The sequence below is a fragment of the Misgurnus anguillicaudatus genome, chromosome 13, assembly GCF_027580225.2.
Source record: "Misgurnus anguillicaudatus chromosome 13, ASM2758022v2, whole genome shotgun sequence".
NCBI lineage: Eukaryota > Metazoa > Chordata > Actinopteri > Cypriniformes > Cobitidae > Misgurnus > Misgurnus anguillicaudatus.
This window is the reverse complement of record NC_073349.2, coordinates 23,194,429-23,221,855: the sequence shown is the minus strand read 5'-3', so window position 1 is coordinate 23,221,855 and position 27,427 is coordinate 23,194,429. Positions and strand designations below refer to the sequence as shown.

The following is a 27,427-nucleotide window of genomic DNA, read 5'->3' as shown; positions in this document are numbered from 1 at the left end:
TTTATAATTTTATATATATTTTTAAATTTACACATGCATTCATTCTGCTTTTGTTTTATTAATAAGACAAATTGAGTTTGTAGAATGCAAATTTTAACTTAGTTTTAAGCTATAAAATCCAAAGGTCTTTAAATGTGAAAACAGTCATTGTTCACGTTCAAACTCCAGTCAATAGGACAAACCGGAAAGACTTGCGAAAGACCGACTTTCACTTTTATTTCAAACTTTTATTTAAACTACATTACAGCAAAGATGAGCACCGAGGAGGTCACCGAGGAGGACATTTGGAGATTTTAAAGCCGCCGATGACCAATGATAAGTCTTCCAAAACTGCAGCGTGTTTCTTCATTTACTGTCAGGATGAATTAGTGGGAAACAATAGAGTGACCGGCAGCCTGGTGTTGGGAGTACGGGGTGAGCAGGGAGTGTGTATCGGGATAAATAATGAAGCCCATTTAGTCTTTCCATTCTGCTCTATTTCACTAAGTGAATAGGCAACAACACACAAACTCAGTAGCGCGGGAAACAGCTTTTCACTTTTTTGAAACAAAATCTTCCCAACTCCCACATATACACATGTGCACATGTGTCCGCATCCACTTTTACGATCCCTAAAATATCCTAAATGAGAGGACTTGTAATAAAGAATCACTTTACGTTTATGCATTTAGCAGGCACTTTCATACTAAATGACTTCAAGGTGTACATTTTTCATCCGCATGTGTTTCATGGGAAATTAAACCCAAAAACTTGTGCACTGCTAACACAATGCTCTACCAACTGAGCTTCAGGAACACAACACCATTACTCACTCATGTGATCATTTTTTAAATGTAATGAACATGATGGTCAGCAAACAGGCCTTAACATTTAGCTTAAAGGATTAGTCAATTTTCTTAAAAAAATCAAAATTATTTACTCACCACCATGTCATCCAAAATGTTGATGTCTTTCTTTGTTCAGTCGAGTAAAAATGATGTTTTTTGAGGAAAACATTCCAGGATTTTTTTCATTTTAATGGACTTTAATGGACCCCAATACTTAACAGTTTTAATGCAGTTTAAAATTGCAGTTTCAAAAGACTCTAAACATACTCAAACGAGGCATAAGGGTCTTATCTAGAGAAACGATTGTCATTTTTGGCAAGAAAAATAAAAATATGCACTTTTAAACCACAACTTCTCGTCTTCCTCCGGTCCTGTGATGCGCCAGCGCAACCTCGCGTATTACGTCATCACGTCAAGAGGTCACGGATGATATATTGAAACTACGCCCCAGTGTTTAAGAGGACAATTCCGACGTTGTTGTATGTCGAATGATACTAATTAATGTCTTTGTGTCAGTTTATTGTTTAAAATGGTTTTAAACCATTTAATGTGTGTTTCATATATGTAACATGTGACCTTTCGAAGTCATTACACAATTGCGTGAGGTCGCGCTGGCTCGTCACACAGCCGGAGGAAGATCAAAAGTTGTGGTTTAAAAGTGCATATTTTTTATTTTTCTTGCGAAAAATGACAATCGTTTTGCTAGATAAGACCTTTATGCCTCGTTTGGGATCGTTTAGAGTCCTTTGAAACGGCGTTGAAACTGCAATTTTAAACTGCATTAAAACTGTTAAGTGTTGGGGTCCATTAAAATCCATTAAAATTTGCTCTTTGCACCAAATATCTGTTTTTATGTATGTATTACTAATAGTTTATCTCTTTGCAATTTTTCTCAGTGCAAGACTTTAAAAAGTTTTAATCCTACTGTGTACTCATTTTGGTTTTTTAAACATTTGTAACGACAAGTTTATTATCATGACACCATTTTTCATTTATGTCATTAATGAGTTCTCAGTTGTTATCTCTTAACCTTTATTGGCATTCAATGTAACGACAGCATTAGTCCTATTGACCATTATCTTTAACTAGAATTTTGAATTATATTTCCCAATTCTTTAAATATGCACAATTAACAATTAAATGCAGTTAATAATACACAAAATAAAGAAGTATACTTGGATAATGTGATATTAGTATGTGATTGACCTCAAAGGCATTGTTAAATTGATATCTACTTTAAAATATTGGAGCACCCTTTGGGGGAAGGGGAGGGGGCTGTTTATCTTTTCTGTATTTTTTTTGTTGATGTTGTTTTTGTAAACTGAAATATTGAAAATAAAGTTTTGGTTTTTTTAAAGGTCCCTATAGCTGTCACATGGTGCGGTACTTTTTAGAAAAGTACACCTTTGCACCTGAACAGTACATATATTACATAATGGTACCAAAGAGTTCCTTAAATGTATATATTGGTAACAAATGTATACATGTCTGTACCTAAATGGTATGTGTTATCACAAAATTACGTAAATTTGTAACGTAATATTTAAACATGTCACGCATTTCTGTTTGGGTGATTCTCACAAAACCATTGAAACACCACGGCACTAATGATTTTAGCTTTAAAATGTGTAATATAGTAACATTAAAAAGCATCAAAATTAACACAATACTGTGTTCTACCTTGCACAATGTGTGATTTCAACATAAGAATTTATAATTGGAAATTTTATCTCATTTTCTGCTGAAATTCTCATTACCGCAATGTGTCCGGCTGTGTTTGAACATGTGTTATGTTGTAATTTAATCAAATTAACACAAAAATATTAAGAAAAAAAAGGATGTTTTGCTAGACTACTTTAGATGACAGAAAAAATATTTACTGAATATTCATGTATAATAATAATGAAGAAAAATTAGGAAAATGATGTGTCCATGCCTGATGTTCTCATCCTCCACAACACTTTTTGAGAACAGTTTAAGCACACATACAGAATTTTAATAAAGTTTGATTTTGAGTGACCAAGCACATGGACCAGTTACTTCAAGATGGCTACCAGGTAAGATAATTTTTTACAGTTAATTTGAAATATTGTCTTGTCAGAATGCTTACACGACATTTTGATTATCATTACCACAACAGATGCTTATTAAATGTTAATTTAATTCATAGAAGCAGAATACTTTGATTTTAAATGCTTGTGCAGAATCTCCAAATTATGTTCTTTCAGGTTTGTCATGTCATTTTGAAAATATGTCAGTGTTGATGTTTTCTGACTGTTGCGGTAATGAGATTTTTTAGGACTAATTTTTAAAATTATATTACAAAAAGTGTTAAATGATAAGTAAAAGTTTTTAAATTAATGTTCCCATTTACTCCAGACTTTGTTTTTCAATGTCTGGTGGGAAAAAAGTAAATCTAAGCAATTTTTACATTTTCATGCTTGACATTTTTAAAACCAAGTTTTCGTGAGAATCACCCGTGTTACCGTCACGTATTTGTTACTCAACTGTTTTGTCCAATTTTCTTACCATTGTCGCTTCGGTTTAGGGTTAGATTTACATAAAATGACATCCTTAACCAAACTCTAACCCTAATGCCAGGCGTCAATTTTTCATGACAAAAAAAATCATGAAAAAGGGTATAAACCAATACTTAAAGTGACATCCTAACGCAAACACCAAATTTAACCCTAAACCGAAGCGTCAATTTTTTGAAAATAGGACAAAACAGTTGAGTAACAAATACGTGACAGTGACATGTAAACAGAAATGCGTGACATGTTCATGTAAAAAGGCGGACTCACAAATTTATGTGACGGTACATCCACATTTCGTAATACAGGGTTGCCAAGTGACAGCTCGGGACCATTTATTGACAATTTTTTATGACAATCTATATTATCATGTTCACGTGTCAAGCATTTCGAAGCCTTTCTTTTTGCATCACCTTCACCCCATTTATCATTTCTGTTTGACCTACTTCTCATATATTAACTGTTAGACTGTTGTTTTGTGTATCTATAAGTTAATGTTGTTTTTTTCATTATCAGTCACTGGCACGCTGCTGTATATATTTTTCTGCTCTCTCACAAACGAACTGTCAAACGAGCGCATGCCAAAAACACGGCCAAATCTGAGGACAGACACAGTTTCTTTGGCTAATCACCCTCAGCGCAGCACTCCCCCCACTCTTTTCTCTCTCTCTCTCTCTCTTTATCTTTATCTGCTCAATCTGCGTGTGCTTTCACTTAGTTTGAGTTCACGTGTTTGTGTGCTCGATTTGGGCAGGGGTCTGGTCCTGTGTTGTTTCCACTATCGTTAATAAACCATCTGCCGCCTCGATCCTTCGGTGTGCTCGTGCATGTGCGGCTTGGGTTTGGTTGTCTTTTATTTACTCTCCATCAGCACATACTTTATCTTGTAGTGTTGCCCCATGAGTTCAACCTTCACCTGAATAGAGTTCCTCTTTTGTGTTCTTTCTTTTTTAATTATATCTGTGTCTTTTGTATTTCATGCATTTGGCAGGCAATTTCATTCAAAGCTACTTACGGTGCATTCAAGCCAAACTATAAAAATGCTGGGTTATTTTCAGCATTGGGTCGAAAACAAACCCAACCACTGCACCTTAAAAATTTTTTTGCACTTACATTTTTAAGTTTAATCAACTAGGATTTACAAGCTATTTCAACTATCTTGACAAGTTAAATTTGCTTTAGCTATAAGTTACAGCAACTCGTCACAATTAAAATTACTTAGTTGATTAAACTTAAAAAAGGTAAGTGCAAAAAAATTTTTTTTACAGTATGGATTGTAATTTATCCTATGCTGGGTGTGTTTTCAAATATAAACATTTTGGGTTGATTTAACCCAATGGCTGAGTTAGGCCCTGTTTACACGAGAACGCTCTAGGGTGAAAACGTAAAAATATTTTATCGAATGTGCCTTTCGTTTACACGGCGACAGCGTTTTTGGGGCTCAAAAACCCAAAAAACACCCTCCAGAGTGGAAATCTTAAAAACGCTCTACTGTCGTGTTTCCGTCTAACGGGTAAAAACGCAAAAGTCTGCTCACGCTGGCTCTTGTCGCTTACTCTTTTACATCACAAGCATGCACAAGTTCAGGAAAATAACAACAAACATGCTGGATTATTTCCGTATGTTGGACCTGCAAGTTGCCATAGCAGCTCTGATATATACAAGAGTCTTTCCAGCCATTGTACGAAATATTCAGAGCTAGTATTACTGATCAGGGGTGTGTTTCCCAAACAACGACGTAATTCGCTGCTGAACCAACATAGTACGATGCATAGTTGGAGAAACGAACTACCTTGTCAAGACTGTTTCCCGAAGCATAGTAACTTTGTCGCACATTCGTCGTTTGAACCATGTTGATTTAACAACATAGTTGATGATGTCACGTGGGAGGTGAAGTACTAATTAATCTGTTCAAATCGATTTAATGTCAGATTATTGCTGTAAATAACATATATTGCACTGGAAGACAAATTTTGTTATCGTGATTTAGTTATCTGTTGTTTATTTTTAAGATATTCAGTTCATGCGCGAGTTGCTCTTACGTCACTCCTCCCAGGGACTCCCCAGGGTCTTAAAGCTCGTAGTTTTCAAATGCAGCGCTTTAATTCTGTTTACAAACTTAAAGACGTAAAATAATTTTTTAAATATATTTAGAATGATGGATATAGAATGTCCTAAATGTTTTTTGCTTATTTTGTTCAAAAACATGATCAACGTAAGTCTACATATTATAATAACAAGGAACTATGCTTCTAACGGCAGGTGAAGAGCTGTCGTTCAAACCACACAAGTTTGCGATGCAGCTTGCAAATGTTCATTTGAACTATGGTTTCGGGAAACCACAAATCATTGAACTTTGTTAGTAACGATGAAACTTACGACAGTAGTTGGCTAACGATGCTTTTGGGAAACGCGCCCCTAAGAAGGTGCATCAATTACCTCAAATTGTTGATGCGCCAATTCGTCTGAGGCAAACCAGACGGCTTTGTACGAGACCTGGGAAAACAAGGAAGAAGGTTGTATGCAGGTGCATAGACTTGGTGTTTTGTTGGATGTCAGTGCTTCACATTGCCACCTAGCCACCTGGAGTGCACACTACATCAAATATCACACACTTTTGCGTCACCATATGCATGCAGTTTTCCCCCCAAAACGCTTGAATAAACGTGGAATAAAAAGTGATAATGCAATGCCACTTTTGCGTTTTCTCTTCAGATCGTTTCCGTGTAAACGTAGTCTTAGTTTCTAGTTCGTTCCTAGTAAACTGAGTTTTTTAAGAGTGTACACATTATTACTGTATTTCAATGAGCTTTTCCTGAGATCTGAACCCATGACCTTTGAGGTTGCTAGTGTTCCACCAGTTACAGAAAAATACGGGCCTTTTATGCAATTGTGTCCTCATCATTTCAGTGTGCGTGCTGTCTAGTCTTGAACTGCATAGGAATGTGTTGTTTGTCATTATTGTTAAAGTGCCTGAATTAAAAGCAATGTTAAAAATCTTTATTTATATCATACATTGTAGTCTAAAGTGTCTAAATTTATTTTTAATTTATTGATATCCTTACTAGAGCCTGGATTTCAGTGTTTGTAAGTGTAAATGAGTAATGTTTAGATTTATGCAACAGTTCATTGCGTACGACCTCAGTGCACCTTTGAATTTTACTTTATGCTAATTTGATCAACTTTTCTGGCTTGGTTGGCTTGAATCTGTCAGCCCGATTTGCATGTTTAACACGTTTTGCACATCAAAAACACTTGCATGACTTATAGTGTATAATCACTTGTGTGCCATGTGTTCAGGCAAACATCTTTGATCTCACTTAAAACCTTAGGTATTTTATATTAGAACTTTTCCATGGTCTTTATTTTCCCACGGCTGTTTGTCTGCTTTAACCTCCTAAGACCTGGTGTGTCCACATACATGGACATCACATTTTTTGTTGTTTGCACCTTAATACTTAAAGGGACACTCCACTTTTTTTTTTGAAAATATGCTCATTTTCCAGCTCCCCTAGAGTTAAACACCTGATCTCCACAGCTTTGAAATCCATTCAGCCGATCCCCCGGTCTGGCGCCAACACTTCTAGCACAGCTCAGCACAATCCACCGAATCTGATTAGCCATTAGCATTGCGCTCAAAAATAACCAACGCGTTTCAATATTTTTCCTATTTAAAACTTGACTCTTCTGTAGTTTCATTGTGTACTAAGACCGACGGAAAATAAATTTTGCACATATGGCTTGGAACTATACTCTCATTCTGGCGTAATAATCAAGGACTTTGCTGCCGTAACATGGCTGTAGGGGGCGCAATGATATTAAGCAGTGCCTGAAAATAGTATGCTGCTATTGAAAGGTGCTAAGGGGACTATTTTCGGCTGCTGCGTAATTTTATTGCGCCTACTGAAGCCATGATACAGTCCTTGATTATTACGGCAGAATAGTTCCTAGCCATATCTGCCTAGAAAATAGCAACTTTTAATTTTCCGTCAGTCTTAGTACACAATGTAACTACAGAAGAGTCAAGTTTTAAATAGGAAAAATATTAAAACTCTTTGGTTATTTTTGAGTGTGATGCTAATGGTCTAATCAGATTCAATGGATTGTGCTAAGCTATGCTAAAAGTGGTACCGCCAGACCCAGAGATCAGCTGAATCGATTCCAAAACAGTAAAAATTTAATATTTAACTTTAGGGGAGCTGGAAAATTAGAATATTTTCAAAAAAACTGGAATGTCCCTTTAATTCTGTGTAACTGGAACCTGTTGTACACAAACATGGAGAAGGAGGTTAAATGCCAGGTAAATAAGCTGTGAACTTTTTGATATTGAAAAGTGTTTTTTACTGCCACCCAAATTTTTCTGTTTACTTGTTTGAGTTTTATATTCAATTATATTTGTGTTCTGCAACCGATGCATTTTTAGAAAAATTTCATAAATCAAACAATCACAATAATAATGCATTCCTATTTCATAGAAATAATTTATATTCACAAGTGTTGTGACAGTCTTATGGGTCTTACACACAAACACACACAGTCATATACACACTTACTTATCATGGCAGCTCAGAGCCATTGTACCTGCCAGTGGTACAGGGAGGGGCAACAAGGCCTGACCACAGAGGAAATCAGCCTATTGTAATCTTCCCAGTGTGTACATGTGCATGTGTGTATGTGTGTGTGGGTAAGACCGAATAAAGTAAAGCAGAGAGCAAGTGAGGGTGAAAAACAAGGAAAAATGGCACTGCTGCAACATCCTGCTAATAATTTATTGTGACAGGTCGAACTGAATTTATGTGCCAATCTGCTTGCGACACAGAGATGCCTCGCTTAACCCAGAGAGGAAAAGGAGCTGTGACTCAACCGTGAGATATGAAAGAATACCGTAGTAATTCTTGCCACCTCATCTCATTGAGCTGATGTACATCTTTCAAACTTTCAAATGCACCTCTATATGGATGTTATAGATATTTCTCATATACAAATCAGTTTATATTGCAACAAATGCAAACATTTGACCCATGGTTTGTGGGTTTGAAGGAGGAGTTTGTGTTTGTTTTGATAGTGTCATCATACCAAATAACCATTGATAGGTAAATTGTCCAAAGCTGACTTTAACCACAGTGACCATCCTGTAATATAATCTCACAAACTGCCTACCTTTTCACAACAAGGCCTTTACTCCAGTTACATTCGACTTCATCTGGGTTTATTGCTGATGATAGGTTAGTTGGGATGGAGCTCCAAGCTTTTTTTTACAAAAGCTTTAAACACCATTATCCTTTTGTGATGATAAACCTCCATTCTGTAAATGCTTGAATTATACAATAACATTAGCACATACAGTACTGTGCAAAAGTCTTACTGTGGGTTCAGACCAGATGCGAGTTCAACGATTTGCACGAGTAGATTACATACAAAGTCATGCAAAGACGCGATCAGACACGGCCTCGCGTGGAGCGATGTGAATGACGCGATATGGGTGGCGCATTTGCCGATATTCGCCTCAAACACGCCTTAGCGCAAGTTGAAAATATTCAATTCAAGCGAAAAATTCGCATGACACATAGACACAAAGTTAAATCATGCGAGTAATCTAGAGCGAGCAACGCAATGCTACGCGTCTGGTGTGTACGTAGCATTAGGCCACCACCACCAGACTCGTTGTTTTAGAAGTTTTAATGTCCATCCATATTTATTTTTCAGTCTATTTTATTAAGATACAAAATGAAAATACAGAAAATATGTACAAAAAATACAAAATTTAATTTTCAGGACTAAATGTGTTCTTTAGGCATCATCTGTGTTTAGTGTGACCTTTTTTTGCCACTAAACACATCTTGAGCTTTTTTGAGCAGAATGTAAAAAGACAAATTTCTTTAAAATTAGAAATTAGGATTACATTTTATTTAATTTTAAGAGATCCTGCAGTTTCCTGCTATTGCTCGAGTTTACCCTAAAAACTTGACACATCAGTTTACATTTTTATACAGTTTTTAATACTACACACATTTCCTATATATTCTGGATGTATTCTAGTAAAGAGACTGAGAAATAATCAAAGATGGGTAGATTACTTATGAATTGTAATCCGTTACTGATTCTGAATTACATGACAAAATTTGTAGTCAGTAATATAATTTCTTTGATTACACATCGTTGGTAACGTTACTTTTGGATTACATTTAGATTACTTTTGACATCTTATTTGATTTCAAATATATAAAGGGGGAAAAAATATATTCAGTTCTATTTCACCAACAAGAGCCTTAAAAACTTATTTTTAAAGTGCATTTAATACGTCACAATACTAAAACTGATTTACTTTATGAATTTAAAACATATTTACTTAATTTTAAAAACAGCTACATTGCAAAAAACAATATTGAATTTCACAAAATTCACTGCAACAACACTGCTAGGTCAAAAAATTTCACCTTACAAATAAAACTGAAGTGTTTCTTTAAACCGCAAGTTTCTTTAAAAATTAAATGGTGTCTATACATCCAGTAAGTTTGATTTTGACATTGGTCTTCAGAGCTGCATTGTCACAAAGGTTTATCGCTGTTTAAGTGAACAATTGTTAAAATAGTATTTTTGTTATCATAATCTTATTTACAGGTTACAAGCCAAAAACAACAAATATACAATAATTGTATTTTATTTATTATTTTTGGTTAATTTTAACTATTTTTGGATGCCAGTAAAAATTCTGGCATGGCAAGTTAAAAACTGAACCAAAATATTTTCTCCAGATCTGCTTTATTTAAAATAAATAAATAAAATAAGTAATACGTAAAAAAACCAGATGGACATCAGTGGTTATGTACATATAGATTCATTGTTTGGTCGAAATTATAATTCAGTGTTCCCTAAATATTGCTCGGGACATGTCCCTAGTGTCCCTACCCAAATCAAGGCCTTTGCATCCAGTGATCAAACGTGCTGCATCTTGTCTAACGTAGGCAGAAAGTAAATTTGTTATGAAAAAAAGAGAGAGATTTAAAAATATTGTGAACATCATATTGCCATAGTATGAATAATATGTAATCATGTAATCCTTAAAAAAGTAACAGTAGTCTGATTACGAGTATTTTAATATGTAGTTTAATCCAATTACAAGTACTAGATTTTTGGAATCTGATTACGTAATCCGGATAACGTGTAATTCATTACTACCCAGCTCTGGGAATATTTATATATGATCACTATAACATTGCAAAAACAACAAATCTAATTCTGGCATGGTGGCCTAAGGCTTTTGCACAGTACTGTTTATCAATAACATTTTTTTTTAGCAAAAACAGTTCAGTGAAAATAGTTTATCCAAATATCATAATTCTCCCTTCCTCACCCCTATTCCATCCCAGATTTAACTAGTGAGAACAATCCTACAAAAGATAGCAGACGACTCTGGGCCGGATCCACACTGGATCTGCGGCGAAGTCAGCAGCTGTCTGTAAATGAGATTCAATTTTATTAACGCACTGCCATATTTGAATTTAACATGCTGATCTGTATGTTGCCCTTAAAATATGTTATGTATATATTAGGGCCGGGAAAAGATTAATCGCATACAAAATAAAAGTTATTTTTTGCATAATATATATGTGTGTACTGTGTGTAATTATTGTGAATATTTAACCACACACACATACATATATTCATGTCAGATTTTTTTTATTTATATATCTATTTTTTTATTTATATATAATAAAGAATATATAAAAATATAAATAAATATATACACATGTAAATGTTTCTTAAATACATACATGAATGTGTGTGTATTTATATGTACATAATAATTGCACACACTCATATATTATGCCAAAAAATCAAATTAATCGCGATCTTTTCCCAGCCCTAGCGATCTCTAAAAAATATAATTTTATTTCAAAATACATTTATCATTTGGATTACTTTTATGATGGATCCATGTAATTTTTGGATAACATGATTGCGTTTTAATATAAAATTATTTGTTTGTGTTCCTCTGAAAAACTTTAGTATCTGAAATGAGAATAAATTATGAAAGAATTTTCATATTTGGGTAAAATGCACCATGCAATAATGATTCCTATACACTTAAACATTTAAGCGTTGCTATGGTAACCTCCTCACGATTGCTTAAACATTGTATGTTTTTTTTGTAATATATGTAGCATTTGCACCGTGTCACCCCCCCACCCCACAAGAGTACCCTGCGTTCCGATTAGAGGATAACTAAAAAGCCGCGTGATGTCATAATTGAACTCGGAAAACTTCCACACACCGTGTTTCCAACATAAAGGTCATGATAAGAGTGTGTGTATACGTCTGGGTGTTTAGATGAACTCTTTGCACCTGTGTTTTTGTATTTTTTGGTGTCACTTTGGGCTGGTGACCCCCCCCCCCACACACACACACCCCTAAACACCACATCTCCTCTCATCATATTCTCTTTCTTATTTTCTTTCTTTCTTTCCTCTCTCACTCTCTCTAGTTCTCTCTCTCGTTCTTTCTCTCTCAGACAGAGAGCAGGTGTGTGGGGTTTTGGGGGGTTGTGCTCCTGTTCTGAAAGTCTGCTTATGTCTCTACAATGACAGGCCTTTCCGTTCCTGTAACCCACAGCGTTCACACACACACACAGACACACACACTTGTTTAGTGAACAGATGCTTACACAAAGAACATCAGCTGACAGAGTCACAATAATTCTCGCATCTTTCCAGTTTAACCTCTTTCTATCTCTCCCAATTCATCTGCTTCAACCGTGTAACTTTCCACTCATTGCTACGTTTTTGGAGAATGGGAATTATATGACATAGAAAAATATTAATAATAAACAATTAAGAATCGATCGCTCTCAGTTTTGTCTTTACACAACCTCTCTTTATCAGAAAAGCACCGTATCTGTATACTGTATCTACTGTTTGTCTTTCCTAATCAACCTTATGTGTGGTTGATGGTTACTTTTAGTGTGCTGAACCATGAATAGCACTAAGCAGCGAAGAGACCCAACAGGCTTGTCACTAGGGCTCCATGAATGTATATTTGGCATCTAGTGTGGGACTGTATGTGGGGAACCCAGCAAGCAGGTGGTCAGGAGGGGGGATGTGAGACCTGGGCATCTGTAAATTTAGGCCCTGGTCTGAGCTGGGCCTCCGCCTTCAACAGCCACACAGGAAAAACGATATCCTCAAGAGACTCAAGCAGAGTTTCTGCACCGCAAACACACATACGCATACACTAAAATGTGCTCAAACGCCTAAATGCAACCCAAACTAGGCACATTTTCTCATATTCACTTTCTCACCCGCATACAGGAGAAGCATCTGTTAGGGGTCGAGTTTGGAAAGTGTTTCCATCGGTGTCGAGCCCTTGGGGACATTTCTCTGCAAAACACTTCTCTTGAAGATGTAACCTCAAATATCCCTCAAAAACAGGCAACAACACACATACACACAAGAAGTTATAATAGTGTGGACTTCTGGTAATTGCAATAGTTTTATACAAAAGTCATTATATTTACTGTATTTATGTAAGCGTCACTTGATGTAGAGCAAAATGTGAATACTGACCTTGCAAATAGTGCGAACCAATTCAACTGTTCTTATTTGGGAAAGCATTGTGTTAGCAATGCAAAAGTCATAGGTTGGTACCAGACAACACACATACAAATGAAATGTTTAGATTTAATGTGCTGTAAGTCTTCAGTGTCTGCCATAGTAATTTTATTCATGTTTGACTATATTTGACATTTTCAAAAGATCTGGCACTCACTAGTAGCCAAACGTGTGCTCATATAAATATGCACACACACAAAAACATTAAGTAAAATTTTCGGATTTGCGTATAAATTGCATGAAGTGTGAAAATCGTGCAATACATACGCCAAATTCCACTTTGGTGTGCATGTAATACGCCAGTCCTTCCCATTCACTTAAACGCGCATCTTTTTTTGTCGTTTTATTTATCGGTTTCACAATTTTTTTGCTATTTTCACTTGGGTTTAGGGTTAGAACAACTTTTTGTTATATAAAAATGACATCATAACCCAAACCTAAATTCTAACCCCAGCTCCAAGCGACCATGGCTTAAATATAGACAAAAACATGGAGAAACCTGTATATTAAATGACCTTTTTAAGCAAATCTCAAATCTAACCCTAAACCCAAGCGAAAATGGTTTTAAAAAATGGGGAAAAATTGAGAAATCAATAAATAAAACGACAAAAAAAGATGCACCGTTTAAGTGAATGGGAAGGAACGGCACATCAAAGTGGAATTTGGCGTATGTATGTTTTTTTTTTGTTGCTTTTTTTTACCATTGACGCTTGGGTTTCGGGTTAGAACAACTTTTTGTTATATAAAAATGACATCCTAACCCAAACCCCAATTCTAACCCCAACTCCAAGCGACCATGGCTTAAATATAGACAAAAAACATGGAGAAACCTGTATATTAAATAACCTCCTTAAGCAAATCTCAAATCTAAACCTAAACCCAAGCGAAAATAGTTTAAAGAAACTGAAAAAAATTGATAAAATCAATAAACGACAAAAAGATGTGCCGTTTAAGTGAATAAGAAGGACTGGCGTATCATATGCACGACAAAGTTGAATTTGGCGTATGTATGTTTTTTTTGCTTTTTTTACCATTGACTCTTGGGTTTAGGGTTAGAACAGCTTTTTGTTATATAAAAATGACATCATAACCCAAACCTAAATTCTAACCCCAACTCCAAGCGACCATGGCTTAAATATAGACAAAAAACATGGAGAAACCTGTATATTAAATAACCTCCTTAAGCAAATCTCAAATCTAAACCTAAACCTAAGCGAAAATGGTTTAAAAAAACTGAAAAAATTGATAAAATCAATAAACGACAAAAAGATGTGCCGTTTAAGTGAATAAGAAGGACTGGCGTATCATATGCACGACAAAGTTGAATTTGGCGTATGTATGTTTTTTTGCTTTTTTTTACCATTGAATGTTTTTTTGCTTTTTTTACCATTGACGCTTGGGTTTAGGGTTAGAACAACTTTTTGTTATATAAAAATGACATCCTAACCCAATTCTAACCCCAAGCGACCATGGCTTAAATATAGACAAAAACATGGAGAAACCTGTATATTAAATAACCCCCTTAAGCAAATCTCAAATCTAACCCTAAACCCAAGCAAAAATGGTGAAAAAAACAAAAAAAAATTGAGGCGTATCATATGCACGTGGAAATTGGCGTATGTATGTTTTGTGTGTTTGTGTGTTATGTATGTTTTTTTGCTTTTTTTACCATTGACTCTTGGGTTTAGGGTTAGAAAAACTTTTTGTTATATAAAAATGACATCCTAACCCAAACCCCAATTCTATCCCCAACTCCATGGCTTAAATATAAACAAAAACATGGAGAAACCTGTGTATTAAATAACCCCCTTAAGCAAATCTCAAATCTAACCCTAAACCCAAGCAAAAATGGTTTAAAAAACAAAAAAAAATTGAGAAATCAATAAAACGACAAAAAAGATGTGCTGTTTAAGTTAATGGGAAGGACTGCCGTATCATATGCACGTGGAATTTGGCGTATGTATGTTTTGTGTGTTTGTGTGTTATGTATGTATGGTTTTTTTTGCTATTTATTTGAGAAATCAATAAATAAAACGACAAAAAAAGATGCACCATTTAAGTGAATGGGAAGGAACGGCGTATCATATGCACATCAAAGTGGAATTTGAATGTTTTTTTGCTTTTTTTTACCATTGTCGCTTGGGTTTAGGGTTAGAACAACTTTTTGTTATATAGAAAATGACATCCTAACCCAAATTCCAAGTCTAACCCCAACTCCAAGCGACCATGGCTTAAAAATAGAGAAAAAAATGGAGAAACCTGTATATTAAATAACCTCCCTAAGCAAATCTCAAATCTAACCCTAAACCCAAGCGAAAATAGTTTAAAAACAGAAAAAATGAGAAATCAATAAATAAAATGACACAATAAAAGATGCGCCGTTTAAGTGAATGGGAAGGACCGGCATTTCACACCAAAGTGGAATTTGGCGTATGTGTTGCACGATTTTCACACTTCGTGCTATTTATGCGCATCTACATGAGACTAGGTAGGATTTACAAGTCATTTTAACTTACTTTTATTATCTTGACTAGAGATGAGTGGTTATAATTTATAAAAAATAGTTGAAATAAGTCAACTTCATTTAAAATTGCATCAAGATTGTGTCAAGATAAATAATAGTAAGTTGAAATGACTTGTAAATCTGAGTTGATTAAACACAACATTTAACGCAGCAGAGAATTTTTTACAGTGCATAAAACACACTTATATGAACAATTTAATGTTCTATCAGCCATAATTAAAACCTTAAATGGATAGTTCATCCCCCAAAAAAGTTGCACCAAACAGATCTGGGGCACTATTGACTTCCATAGTATTATTTTTCCTATGTCGACATTAAGGGAAAGCATAGATAGCCTGGAGGAATACAGTTTGCAATATTTGCATGTCCCACACTATTCTCTTTGATAAAGTGCTAACGGGTCATTCCAGGTTGTTTTCTTTCATTTCTCATCTTACAAGCTCTCCTGTATTTTGAAAACTACAATGTATAAGTAAATACTGTTCACTACACTTACTGACCACATAGCCTATTGGAAAAGGCCATTACAATACATTTTAATTAAATATTAAAATCACAGTTGTAGTTTTATATGAACGTTGTTTTCATTTTGAGCACATGCATTTAATATGTGCAAATAAACACGTAAAGTTAAAAAAGGTGATATGCTTTTAAACGTTATGTAGACGTTTTTAACATCGAAAAGAAAACAATCAAAGCAATTACTTTTTTCAAAAACACACTTTATTTACAAGGCAGTTATAAAAGTCTGTATAAAAACGTACGAAAGTTCATAATCAATGTAAAAAAGTGTTTGTACTTGAAGCTAATACAAAAAGGCAGCGAATAACAAAAACGTTATTGCTAAATGCTTTTGATTGGACACTGCAATCTTAGTATCAAAGGCTTATTGTAATATCAAAAACAAGCTAGGTATAAAAGCAACAATCAGTGTTTTAAAAACTAGAAATACCAATGTAAATCTGATTAAAAATGACATAAAAAAGTGTTTATGAAAAAATGATAAAGAAATGTTTCGCGTCTCAAAGGCATTTTTTGTCATATAAACCCTTGATTTGAAAATGCTTGGTAAACCTTTTTTTTCTATTCAGCACAATTGTTAAAAAACAACACTTTTTGTTCTGTTGAAATCTTTCTGCATAGTTGATCAAAAATTTGAAATAGTGCTAATACAACGAAAGCTCAACATGGTTTCGATCTTGGACTCTTTTGAAATGGCAACACTACTAAACTTGGAAAAATTCCTTTGTACACATATATCACCTAACGTCAAAATTCAATAAGAATTTGTTAAACTTGGCAAACAGATATTTTTTCAGGCATTGGGCACGAATAAACAGTTAATCCATGTTTTGGCCAGGAATAGCCTACATGTTGTCAGCAGTGTTGTTGGCATTTGAAATACATATGCTTTTTATAAGGGCAGTTCTGTTTGACACCCACAGATACATGGTACTGATCTGATCTTTTTTTTTTTGGGTGTATGATTCAGATAATGCTAGGAGTATACACACTCCATACAATTAACACACACATTTAACAAATAAGAGACGAGCAGGAAGCCCAAATACTGGGGTCAAACACTGACAGAGATGCCCACCGTAGTTAATTATTATGCTTAATACAAAATAATAAATTACTGCAAATTGTTCCTTATATTAAAATCCATAAAATTAGACCCGCATAGAGAATTCTTTTCCCAAATATAATACAAAATATTATCATACAAAATACAATATTATTAAAAATGAAATCAAAAGTAGAAAAAACACAACATGTCAACATGAATAATGTCTTTGGTTGGTTAAACGAATGATGGCACAGCTTACACATTGACAGTGCAGTCTAAAAAATGGCTTTTAGCCTCTCCCAAATTATGTACCATAAATGTTGGAGTGTTTCTTTTTAATGTCTTCTCAGAATGATTGTCTTGTCATTAAATCTCCCTCTTTCTTGTCGTTTGTGTATTCATCTGTCTCATTCCATCTCTTTACATGACCAGTGCTCGTGAAGAGTAATTGCTGAGGTATTTGTGCGTGGGTTCAGAGGGCATCGCCTGGTCCTCCACCTTCCCACAAAGCACCTGTTCCCATGTGTTCAACTGCTGCTGGAAAGAAAATAGGAGAGGGAAACATAGAGACAAAGAAGACGACAGTTAGTCAGTGCCTAATAATATTATAACTTTATTTTATTTTATTTTATTCATGTGTCCATTGAGTGCCTGCTTACTACTACAGAATGATCTATAGAAAGCAGTCTTTTAAAAACATGTACTATAGACATACTATAGCGATACACGTCTGGATCCGAACTTTACTTCCGGTTTCGTTTTTTTAAAATGGTCTGACTAGTTGCTAAACTGATCTCTTCAACAAATGCCTCGTCGAAAATAGCACATGTTTTGGTTTCGTAGGTAATGTTTTGTTTTTTTTGCTTGTTATATAAATAAACTACGTTTAAAGAACTTTGTTGTTATAATTATTTATTCTTAGCGGAGTTTACCGGAAGTTACGTGCGGACCACGACAGCCGCTTGTTTATGTTGTTACTCCTGAAACCGTCTATAGGAGCTTGTTTGGGGTATTTAAACTTTATGAGTTTGCATTAATATGTAATCAATAGGGAATGAGATAAAGCATATTTGGTGTGCTGTCTGGGGGGATATTTAGGAATTTTAGCCTAAAAATAAACTAATAATTAAATAAACTTAATTTAAAAATGTATAAATATCTTTGCAACTTTAAAAAAAAATATATCAATCCAAGTGGCAATTATTTAACACAAGACAATAACACATTTTAAATTATTTAAAACTAAATACATATTGTATATATAAAAAAAAATCACATTTTCTTAGCTTTCAGAGTTTTGAACTAAATAGTTTTTTTTGTACTGATACAGTACTTGAGTACTTTGGCGCCATTTAAGTGCACCTGTGGTTACTTTGCCAAAGCACCTGTGAGAATTTAAGCGGAACTGACTGAAGTAATACTAGGTTACTTCTGAGAAAAGACCTAGTATGATTTGTTTGCAGATGCCACTTAGTTTGATTTTTTTTTTTATTTATGCAGTGTGACTTAATACTTTTTGGGGTCACGCAAGTTGGATGGTATAAGTGTACCTGCAGAGGGCTTCCCACGGGCCTACGGGGCAAATGGGCAGTTTTGTGTCCATCCTCAGTTTTCCCCTCAGTGGAAAGCATCAGTACAGAGCTAGTCAACAAATCCTACAGCAACAGAGAACAGAGGTGTCAAAAATTTTACGAAACAATTTTACAAAGTCTATATAAAATAAGGGGGTACTCACAGGCATGTCATGGGCGGAGCCACTGGAAGGAAAGAGCTGGGTGTTGAGATCCTGTCCCTCCCACTGTAGACAAGCTGACTCCACCTACCAACACAAAATAGCATCCGGACACATTAACTACTATATACAAATATACCATGCGCAAATTGCGGTAAATTACACAATCTTGCGTATTTAAAGCCTAATGTCTAATTTGTTTACCTTCATTACCCTCGAGCGTCTGAATAAAGCAAGTTTGACTGCGTACTGATATTACTAACAAATTCAAATAGCAACGTACAGTCAAGATGTTTTTACATTTCTGTCATTTGAATATCACAGGGAGCTGTATTCAAATGACGAAGCACAAAGAGCCCACATTGGCCTATACGAGCGAACTCACCTCCTGTTTAATCTTTTTTAGGGGGGGCTGGTCCAGGTGCACCCCTCCGACACCGATCTCACACTCCTGAGGTTCTTGCTTTATAGTACCGACAACACCAGAGTCCAGAGAAGGACTGTGAGCCTAGAACCAAAACAGGAATCTTTCACAAAATATTCAGAAGTACAAATGCACGCACATAAACATATATATTTATTTTTCAAATGTGGCCTCGAGAGTCTTACCCTTTTCAGTGGTCCGTATTTGGTGTCTTGCATTGTCAGTGCGGACTTGAACGGGGTAGGTGTGCGAGGGGAACATTCCATAATAGAGCGCCGTAAATTTGGGGTCCTGAACCTGAAATGTACATGCACATATACAGGCACTTATGAATTATGTCTATAAATAAAGTCTGTCTTTTACTTTATGTTAAAGGGACATGTATATGTTATTTTTATCACAAGTTATGATGGATTTGCATGATTACAAATGCAAGAAAACTATATGGCCTCTTACAGCTCATTTTCCTTCTGAGGTCGGAGGGCAAGGTCATGCTGCAGTGCTTTCTGGGAACAGGCAGGTGAAGACGTGACAGGTAAATTTCGACTGTCTGCATCTGGGCTCACTGATGCATTGAAGAACTACAATGGAGAAAAACAACAGCTCGGTTAGATGCTAAACAAACACACAAACATTCGCTTCAGGAAGACACATGGTTGGCCAACACAATCTCATTGCAAATTGTACGACCAAATTTGTACGATTGGCTTTCAACCAGTGACGCTGGGTTTAGGGGTATTATTATTTTTAATAAACGTATGCTTGTAAAATACATACGAATTCCTATGAGGTTCTTACCCTATTAGGTTGGCAATGGTAATCCTCTTTTGGTAATCTTAAAGCATTATGAGCTCATGCCTTGGAGGAGAAATAATTTGCTAAACATACAATACAATATACAAGTACCAACATAGATAGCAGTCAGAGGTACTGCATTAAAATGCCAATGCATGCATTTATAACAGGGCGTGTCTGTCAATAACAGGATGTTGATGGGTTGTTTTACGCTTCCCCGGTAGTGAAGTAGTGCAAGGTATACGCAGGTATATGGTACATATACCCACTTCTTTATTTGATGGCATGGCATGGCATGCCATGCCACACATAAATTAAAAGTATACCAATTTCTCAGGGCACCACTACACTTCCCAGCATATAAGCAACAATCACAGAAACCCAATAATTTATGATATTAATGTGATTGTTGTCGTTGATGCTGTATGTGATGTTTAACATAACCAGGAATATAATTTACAAAAATCAACCAAACATTAGACATGCAAAATCAACAGTGTTACTGATTCTATAGTGATAAACTGTTTAAAGACATAACGGGGCATGAGATAAATACGATCATACATTGTAACATATTTCTGAGTGCTATAAATATGGTTTTAAATAACATATGAAGCGCGTGCACGTGTTTACTAATACACACTGATTTGTATTGGCGTGCTGTCATTGTTTACATAATCAATATTACTCGTGATTGGTGTTTGACGTTTTCAGGCATCGCTTTGTACCTGAGCAGGAGAAAAAGCCAGCTGTCTGATGGCTGAATGTTTGGGCGTAGAGCAAAGAAATGTGTGGACACTGCTGTCAGCGCTGTGGGCGGGCGAGATGCGGCCCTCTGAGCGCTGATTGGACTGAGCCTTCTTCGTTTTAAGCAACCTCCTATCGGAGTGTATGTTGGCCCAGATAGGTGGGGCCTGAGAAGACGAGATTATATGAGGACACCGGGGGGTGACAAGATGCTAAATACTAGCCGCTCTAGATGACCCGAAACCTCCAACCCTTTAGTATTGTGTACTTTCTGGTCTCTTACCGAATCGATGGCGTCAATAAACTCTGGCAAGGTGGAGGTGCTGTCATTGTTTGTGCTGTTTGTGTTGCAATGGGCGCTCTCTTCTGGAAGGCAGCCCTGCTCTAGGGATGGGGCGGGGACGGAAACGGCCACACCCACGGAGCTGTCCGTCAAAGAGCCTCGGTTCCACCCACCATAGCCAGCCATGGAGATCTAAAAAAAGAGGGCGGGAAAGTTTTAGAGAGACGAACTGTGCATGTGTGTGTGTGTAGGGCAGAAGTGGGGTGAAATAAAGAGAGGGATGCATGGAGGAAGAACGGTCCGAGAGAAAAGGAACTTGTCGAGTTGAATGATGTGATGTGTTTGGGAGGGGGTCTGTGTTGCATAAGGAGTTAAACAGAGCTTGTGGTGTGATAAGGGGCAATTGCATCATTCAGCAAAGCAGTTAGAATGTGAAATAGACCCCCAGATGCTTCCTTACACACACATGCACTCACAAACACGCACACACTCACTGGTAGTGCTTGTTGTCCCTTCAACTCGTTTTCTGTTGACATCAACAGCATCTCAATCTCCTTCACTCGCTTCTCTTTCTCTGGATCTTCTTCATTGTAGTGTCTCTGTATCAGGAAACAAGATAAATCGCATGAATACAATGCACTGCGTGCATATCAAAGATGTGTAGTCTGATTCACAGATGTGACTCTTTTGGAGATATTGGTTTAAATCAATCACATGAATCAGATCGTTTTTTGAATCAGCATCTCCCTCGCTTACTCACTGGATGTTTTATGACAACATGCTGCTAAAGATACTCATTTGAATTTTTGGGCTGACCTCGTCAAAAACAGAATAGCTTTGTATCAGTAACAGTACAAGTATGTAAATGAGTCTAAGTAGTTGCTTTTTTACTGACTATATACGTGATCAAAAAGTGGGTTACCTGGATAACAGCAGTCCCATGTTGAGGAATGTTTAAGATGTTCAGCTGAAGAGCAAGTGGAAATGGGACCTGGACAATAAACATTGATTTTAAACTCAATAACTTAGTATGTCTAACAATCACGGTTTAAGATTTAATACGTTTGTCACTTTTACCCGCTGCGAGTCGGACATGTAGTATGGGTACTGGCTGCTCATGGAAGAGGCGGGCATGGATGGGCTGCTTGGTGTGTGATTGTAATTTAGGAGGTGAGGAGGTTTGGGAAAGCCGCTGTTTAGTGGAGTTGGGCTAACTTTGGCGGCGTGCTGCAGGTAGCCCTCCTGTTCGACCTTTCGCCGCATAGTGGAGTTCCAGTGGTTCTTGATGGCATTATCGGTCCTGGCAACAAACGGATGTTAGAGCGTGATCGCAAGCATATGTGAAGAATATAAAGCTACCGTAAGTTTTCATACCTGCCAGGAAGTAGCTTGGCTATCTCAGCCCAACGGTTTCCAAGTTTCTCATGAGCCTGGTAGATGATCTGATCTTCTTCTTCGGTCCACGAGGTCTTCTTCACCTCGGGGTTCAGGTGGTTGTGCCAACGCTCTCTACACTGCTTGCCGATCCGACCTTTTAAGTGCTTCGCGATCACAGACCAACGTTTCGGGCCGTACTTTTGAACCAACTCGATCACCTGAGACCGAAAGAGAGAGCGCAAAGTGAATATGAGTAAACGAAAGCAGGGAGGAAGGAAAATGAGGGCAACATAGACACGATTGAAAGAGGGGGTGTAATAGGAAAAGCCTGAGCAAACCCAGTGAGAAGGGGAACTCGCATTGCATAAGAGTTTTAGGATTGCACACAGAGACAGATAGTGGCATTTACACTGAATATCTGCACAGTAAACTTGCTAATGACTGCTGGGTCATAAAAATGAGCAGAAATGGAGAAACACCTGGACCTAAGGGTTAATCATTACAACGCAACATCCACTCAGTGGATGTTAATTTTACCCCTTAACTCTTGTTTGCAAGATTACTTGGGTAACATTAAACTTGGGGTTGTACATATCGCTTTTTAATTTATTCCCATCAATTTTCTTACCCGTTGGTCTTCTTCTTTGGTCCACGGTCCTTTGATGAGTTCAGGGTTCAGAACCTTTTGCCAGCGATGCTGACACTGAACATCTGTGCGACTCTGTAACACACACACACACACAAACATATGATAGATACAGTTACTGTAGTAATATTTTTAGGTTTTCTATGTGGTGTGTAACCTAAATTGAATTGCAGTAAATCATTCTGTTGTTAAATTTGACTTAGATGTTCTCTACATGAGATGAACAGGTGTTTTGGAAACCCCACAGAGTGATTCAGAAATGAAACAACTTTAGTTTCTGATTCTTGTTCGCGTGCCGAGATTTATTTATGCATGCTGATCTACATCTAGATAAAGGATTTTTGCTGACAGTAATGAACTTACAGGATCTTTAGGTGTCCGTGGGTGCATGCATCGGGTGTTTACACCAGAAAATGTGTGTGTGTTGGCATATGCTTCTACCTGAGTGTGCATTTGTGTATGTGTGTGTGTGTGTCTGTGTGTGTTGTACATCCGTGTGTGAATGCAGGTGCACAGTGGATTCTGAAACCTTGCCATATCCCCAACCTTGACTCTGTTACAAACTAGGCCAGCCAATGAGGAATACCCAATTATGCTAAATTCGCCAAAACGTGCACCCACTTCTACACTACCTGATCCTTTGGCTATTCACATGCAAATGGTCGTATCTAAACCACCACACCTAACATAACCTAACCTAACCCCCTAAAGCTTAAATACACAAGCCGCATACACAGACGCACACAAATTAAAACAATCATAGATACAATCATTCACAAACACACACTCACGGGCAGAAAGCTGGCAATGACTTTCCAATCTTCCGAACCATGATGCTCCACCAGCCTCTTCAATTTTTCATCCTGTGAAGAGTAATCAAAACATTTTAGCAGTGAATACATAAATATATGATTGAATAAATAATGCATGCTTTATTAAATACAAAACTCACAAAGGCCGAAGAGGTATCAGATAAATGAATGTAAATATATTATGGAAATAAAAAACATTTACAGTATGAAGTAATCTAGTAACACACTATTCCATATATATATATATATTACTGATCTATTATTTATTATCTATTAATAGGTAAAATGGGGCAAAAATTTAAAATAAAAAAATAAAAATATTAGGTGCAAGACCAAAAAAAAAAAAATCACAAAAATATGCATTGTTAAATTACATTTGTGAAGTAAAAATGAAATATTATTTTGTGTTTGTTATAAATAAATTATAACTAATAGGTAAAAAACTAAAAGTTTTTCATCCTCCTCACGGGTCCAGCGCGTCTTGCCAAGATGACGTTTTCCTGTCTTGGCATGAGGACCATCATAATCATGATCGTAAATCTCCACATCATCATCATCTTCATCACTACTGTAAACACTGGAGGAAAAAAGAGATTGGAGACAAAATGATAAACATGTAAATAATGTGAGAGAGAGAGATGGAGAGTAGAAATAAAAAAACAGAAATAAAGGAGTGTGGATTGTAAAAGAAAGACGGAGAAGATCATCATTAACATGGAAGCATTAGATGCATGTTGACATACGAAAAAAAAAACACTTTAACCCCCATACTTCTATCACGCATTCTAGACGAATTAAGCGATAACACAGTCAACACAAAACCAGAGTGGATGAACCAGTACAGCCAGAAGGTTAGGGTGCAGGGGGGACTCGCTCAGTGAAACCTGTTCTCATGTTTTTGGTTTCCACAGAAACAGCAAGCGTGTGCGTGGACTGGCACTGTTTCGTGATGGATGCGTGTTCAGACCTGCTCAAGTACTGTCAAACCATCTCACCTGGCCGGCTCTTAGCCAATCAGGATCAAGCATGGGCTGACGAGGAGAACAATGTTCTTCTGGCCTTTGTGCTACAGGTGTATCCGTGCATGTGTGTGACTGTGTGTGAATGTGTATACATGTGTGTACTTTAAAACACCATGTTTATGCTTACTACTGATGCTTAAAACAAAAGAGAGATTACTCACTTCCTTCGCTTTGACAAAGCACTTGGTGAGAAATGTAAAACTCAAAACGCACCTAGCTGGCTAAAATAAAATGCAGTCAAATAGTTACAAGGTTTCAGGCTTTCTCTTCTTTAACTACCTGCACTTGAAAAATTGGTCAAAATTGTGGATGAAGCTTTATTTAAAGAATTTTTTCTTTTTAATTTTCGCTTTAAAAATCACAAAGTCTGTAGTTGATCGTTATGAAAACGATGCATTCCCGTTTTGACTTTATAGTCTCCCCAAATTGCTTCTAAATATACAAATATATATAAATTAATGCTTTGAGTTTGGGGTTTCTGACATTATGCAAATGGTAGCGGGCTACATGACTGTATTTCTCCACCGCAATAAGTTTTCTGCCTGCATGCGCGTTTAGTCATTTGCGGGGTAAATATAGCGACAGGGGTAACAAGTGCACGAGTGACAGACGCGTTGCGTGACTTCGGCACGGGATAACCCCGCAAACTAATCTTAAAAACCTGATACTTTCTTATAACGCTTTTGTAACTTGAAATATAAATCTAACACTCTATAATACTAGTGTTCTCACATTTCAGTTATTTTCATATTTTTAATTAATTTATACAACATCAAGGTGTTAATACATCCCACTCATATAATTTCAAAATTAATCCAATCACAGTAATAGTGCACTATTAAGTTACCCCCGAAATAGGTGTAAAACGCGCTAACCATTTATAAAAAGAACATGCGTAAACACATTATGGAGATGTGTCTGCGATCGCCCGCTATTTTTCAAGAACACTACTGTGGCAGCATCGCCGCTGTCATTGTGCCTCTCACCCATTGTTTCCGAATCATGTTTTTAATTTTAAGCGGGGGAAGTACCGGACCCCACCGTAACCTGTCCAGCGAACCAGCAAAGCGCTATCTGTGAATGAACATTTAAATGAACACGAGCGCGAGACCACCGAGCGGGCGCGAGCAGAGGAGCGCACATGCCAGATGTCCACCTGTTCGGCGCGCCGCTGCGCACTGCGCGCCTCCGCCCGAGGAAATAACTATTTCGCTGACATATGCATGTGCTTTCAAAAACGCGAATAAATAAATGTTCATGCATGTATTTAGGTTGCGTTTTGTGACGCTAAGGCTACCAGCAAGAACTGTCAAACTGCATATATGAATACCTCCATATGGAAGCTATTAATGTAAATGGTGGAAACAGCATGCGCACAAGTTCCCCTAAAAATGTATTAACTTTATCTCACCTGTGTCTAGGCCGCCTCGCCATCCCGCTTCTCAAGACGAGGGTAGAGAGGTGATGGTGAACGCGCTCGGCTCAAGGTTGCTGAAGTGGAGTGCTGTCAGTTACTACGGTAGGCTCCACTTCGAGGAGGAAGTGCCGATATAAACTCTCTTGCGGAGTGTGCGATAGTGTAAACAGATCCATCAGACAAAGCTTGGGACTGCCTCTCCCTCCCGCTAAATTTGGCGCCTCAGGTCGTGCGCATGCGCAGAACTGCGTGGCTAATCGCTCGTCAGTGCGCCTTTGGGCGAGAGGTCCGCGCTAATCTTCCCCTGTTTTTTTCCTCTGGAACAATTATATTGTGTTTTTCGGTGTTAAAAGGCAGGGAGGGGAGGCAGCGTGTTGTTGGATGACAATGTGCACTGAATGGGAGTAAAAATTTGGCAAACAGAGGAAAGAAACAGAGCGTGAGTGGTCCGGGCATCCTCATGCAGTCTCAGCCATACTGTAAATGCAGGTGCACTTATGTAGATTACAAATAACTCTAAAACAGTTAGTTCATTTTTATTAGTTATAAGAAAATTAGTATGTTATTTATTTATTTAATTTTAATTATTTTTCCCTGACTGATTTAAACCACATATATTCAGTCTCTCACTTTCATAGGGTTAGTTACTTTCGCTTTTCCTTTTCCAGAAATGTACCACCTCTGGGTTGCTTACAATTTCGCAATACATACATACAGCGCTGTATTTCAGTGGTTGAAAGTCACGGTTAGGTTATTTGTCTGGATTGAAAAGTAGTGTAGCCCGTTTAAGTTCTCCTACATGTTTTACCTGTTGCCATGTGATAGTCTCTGTAATTGCATAATCTTGTAGGTTAACCAGCAAACTCTCTCTCTCTGCCGCACACCCACATCTGATCACTGAATCCTTGAAGGTTGTGGTCTATAGGTTTTGTTTTTGTTTGCCCATTGCTCTCACTGGTTGGCGTATTGTGGCAGTCACTTATCATATCGGTCAGCGCGAGCCATTGTTTTTGACCACTGACGCTCACGTGCTCAGCGGAGCCCAGCAGTTCGTGATCGCGCCTCTGTTGTGTCTGTGCGCTGGCTGAGAGCGCGCTCATCCATGCATT

At 37.0% G+C, this 27,427-nt stretch overlaps 1 protein-coding gene across 2 annotated transcripts; it reads right to left on the bottom strand.

The window, feature by feature from the left end:
• Positions 1-17,207: 17,207 nt before the first annotated feature.
• myb (v-myb avian myeloblastosis viral oncogene homolog) lies at positions 17,208-26,683 on the bottom strand. Of its 2 annotated transcripts, XM_073875439.1 has the most exons (16): positions 26,313-26,683; positions 24,324-24,456; positions 23,859-23,915; positions 23,050-23,142; positions 22,419-22,639; positions 22,122-22,344; positions 21,967-22,035; positions 21,539-21,643; positions 21,045-21,236; positions 20,743-20,928; positions 19,676-19,800; positions 19,405-19,516; positions 19,181-19,303; positions 18,799-18,882; positions 18,614-18,718; positions 17,208-17,597 (listed from the first exon to the last, which is right to left on the bottom strand). In XM_073875439.1, the coding sequence occupies exons 1-16, from the start codon at positions 26,333-26,335 to the stop codon at positions 17,484-17,486; spliced, it is 1,965 nt and encodes a 654-aa protein (XP_073731540.1). In that variant the 5' UTR covers positions 26,336-26,683; the 3' UTR covers positions 17,208-17,483. The 2 variants fall into 2 exon arrangements, with proteins under 2 accessions (XP_073731540.1, XP_073731541.1); XM_073875440.1 differs by lacking the exon at positions 20,743-20,928 and having other exon boundaries at positions 26,313-26,664.
• Positions 26,684-27,427: the final 744 nt, after the last annotated feature.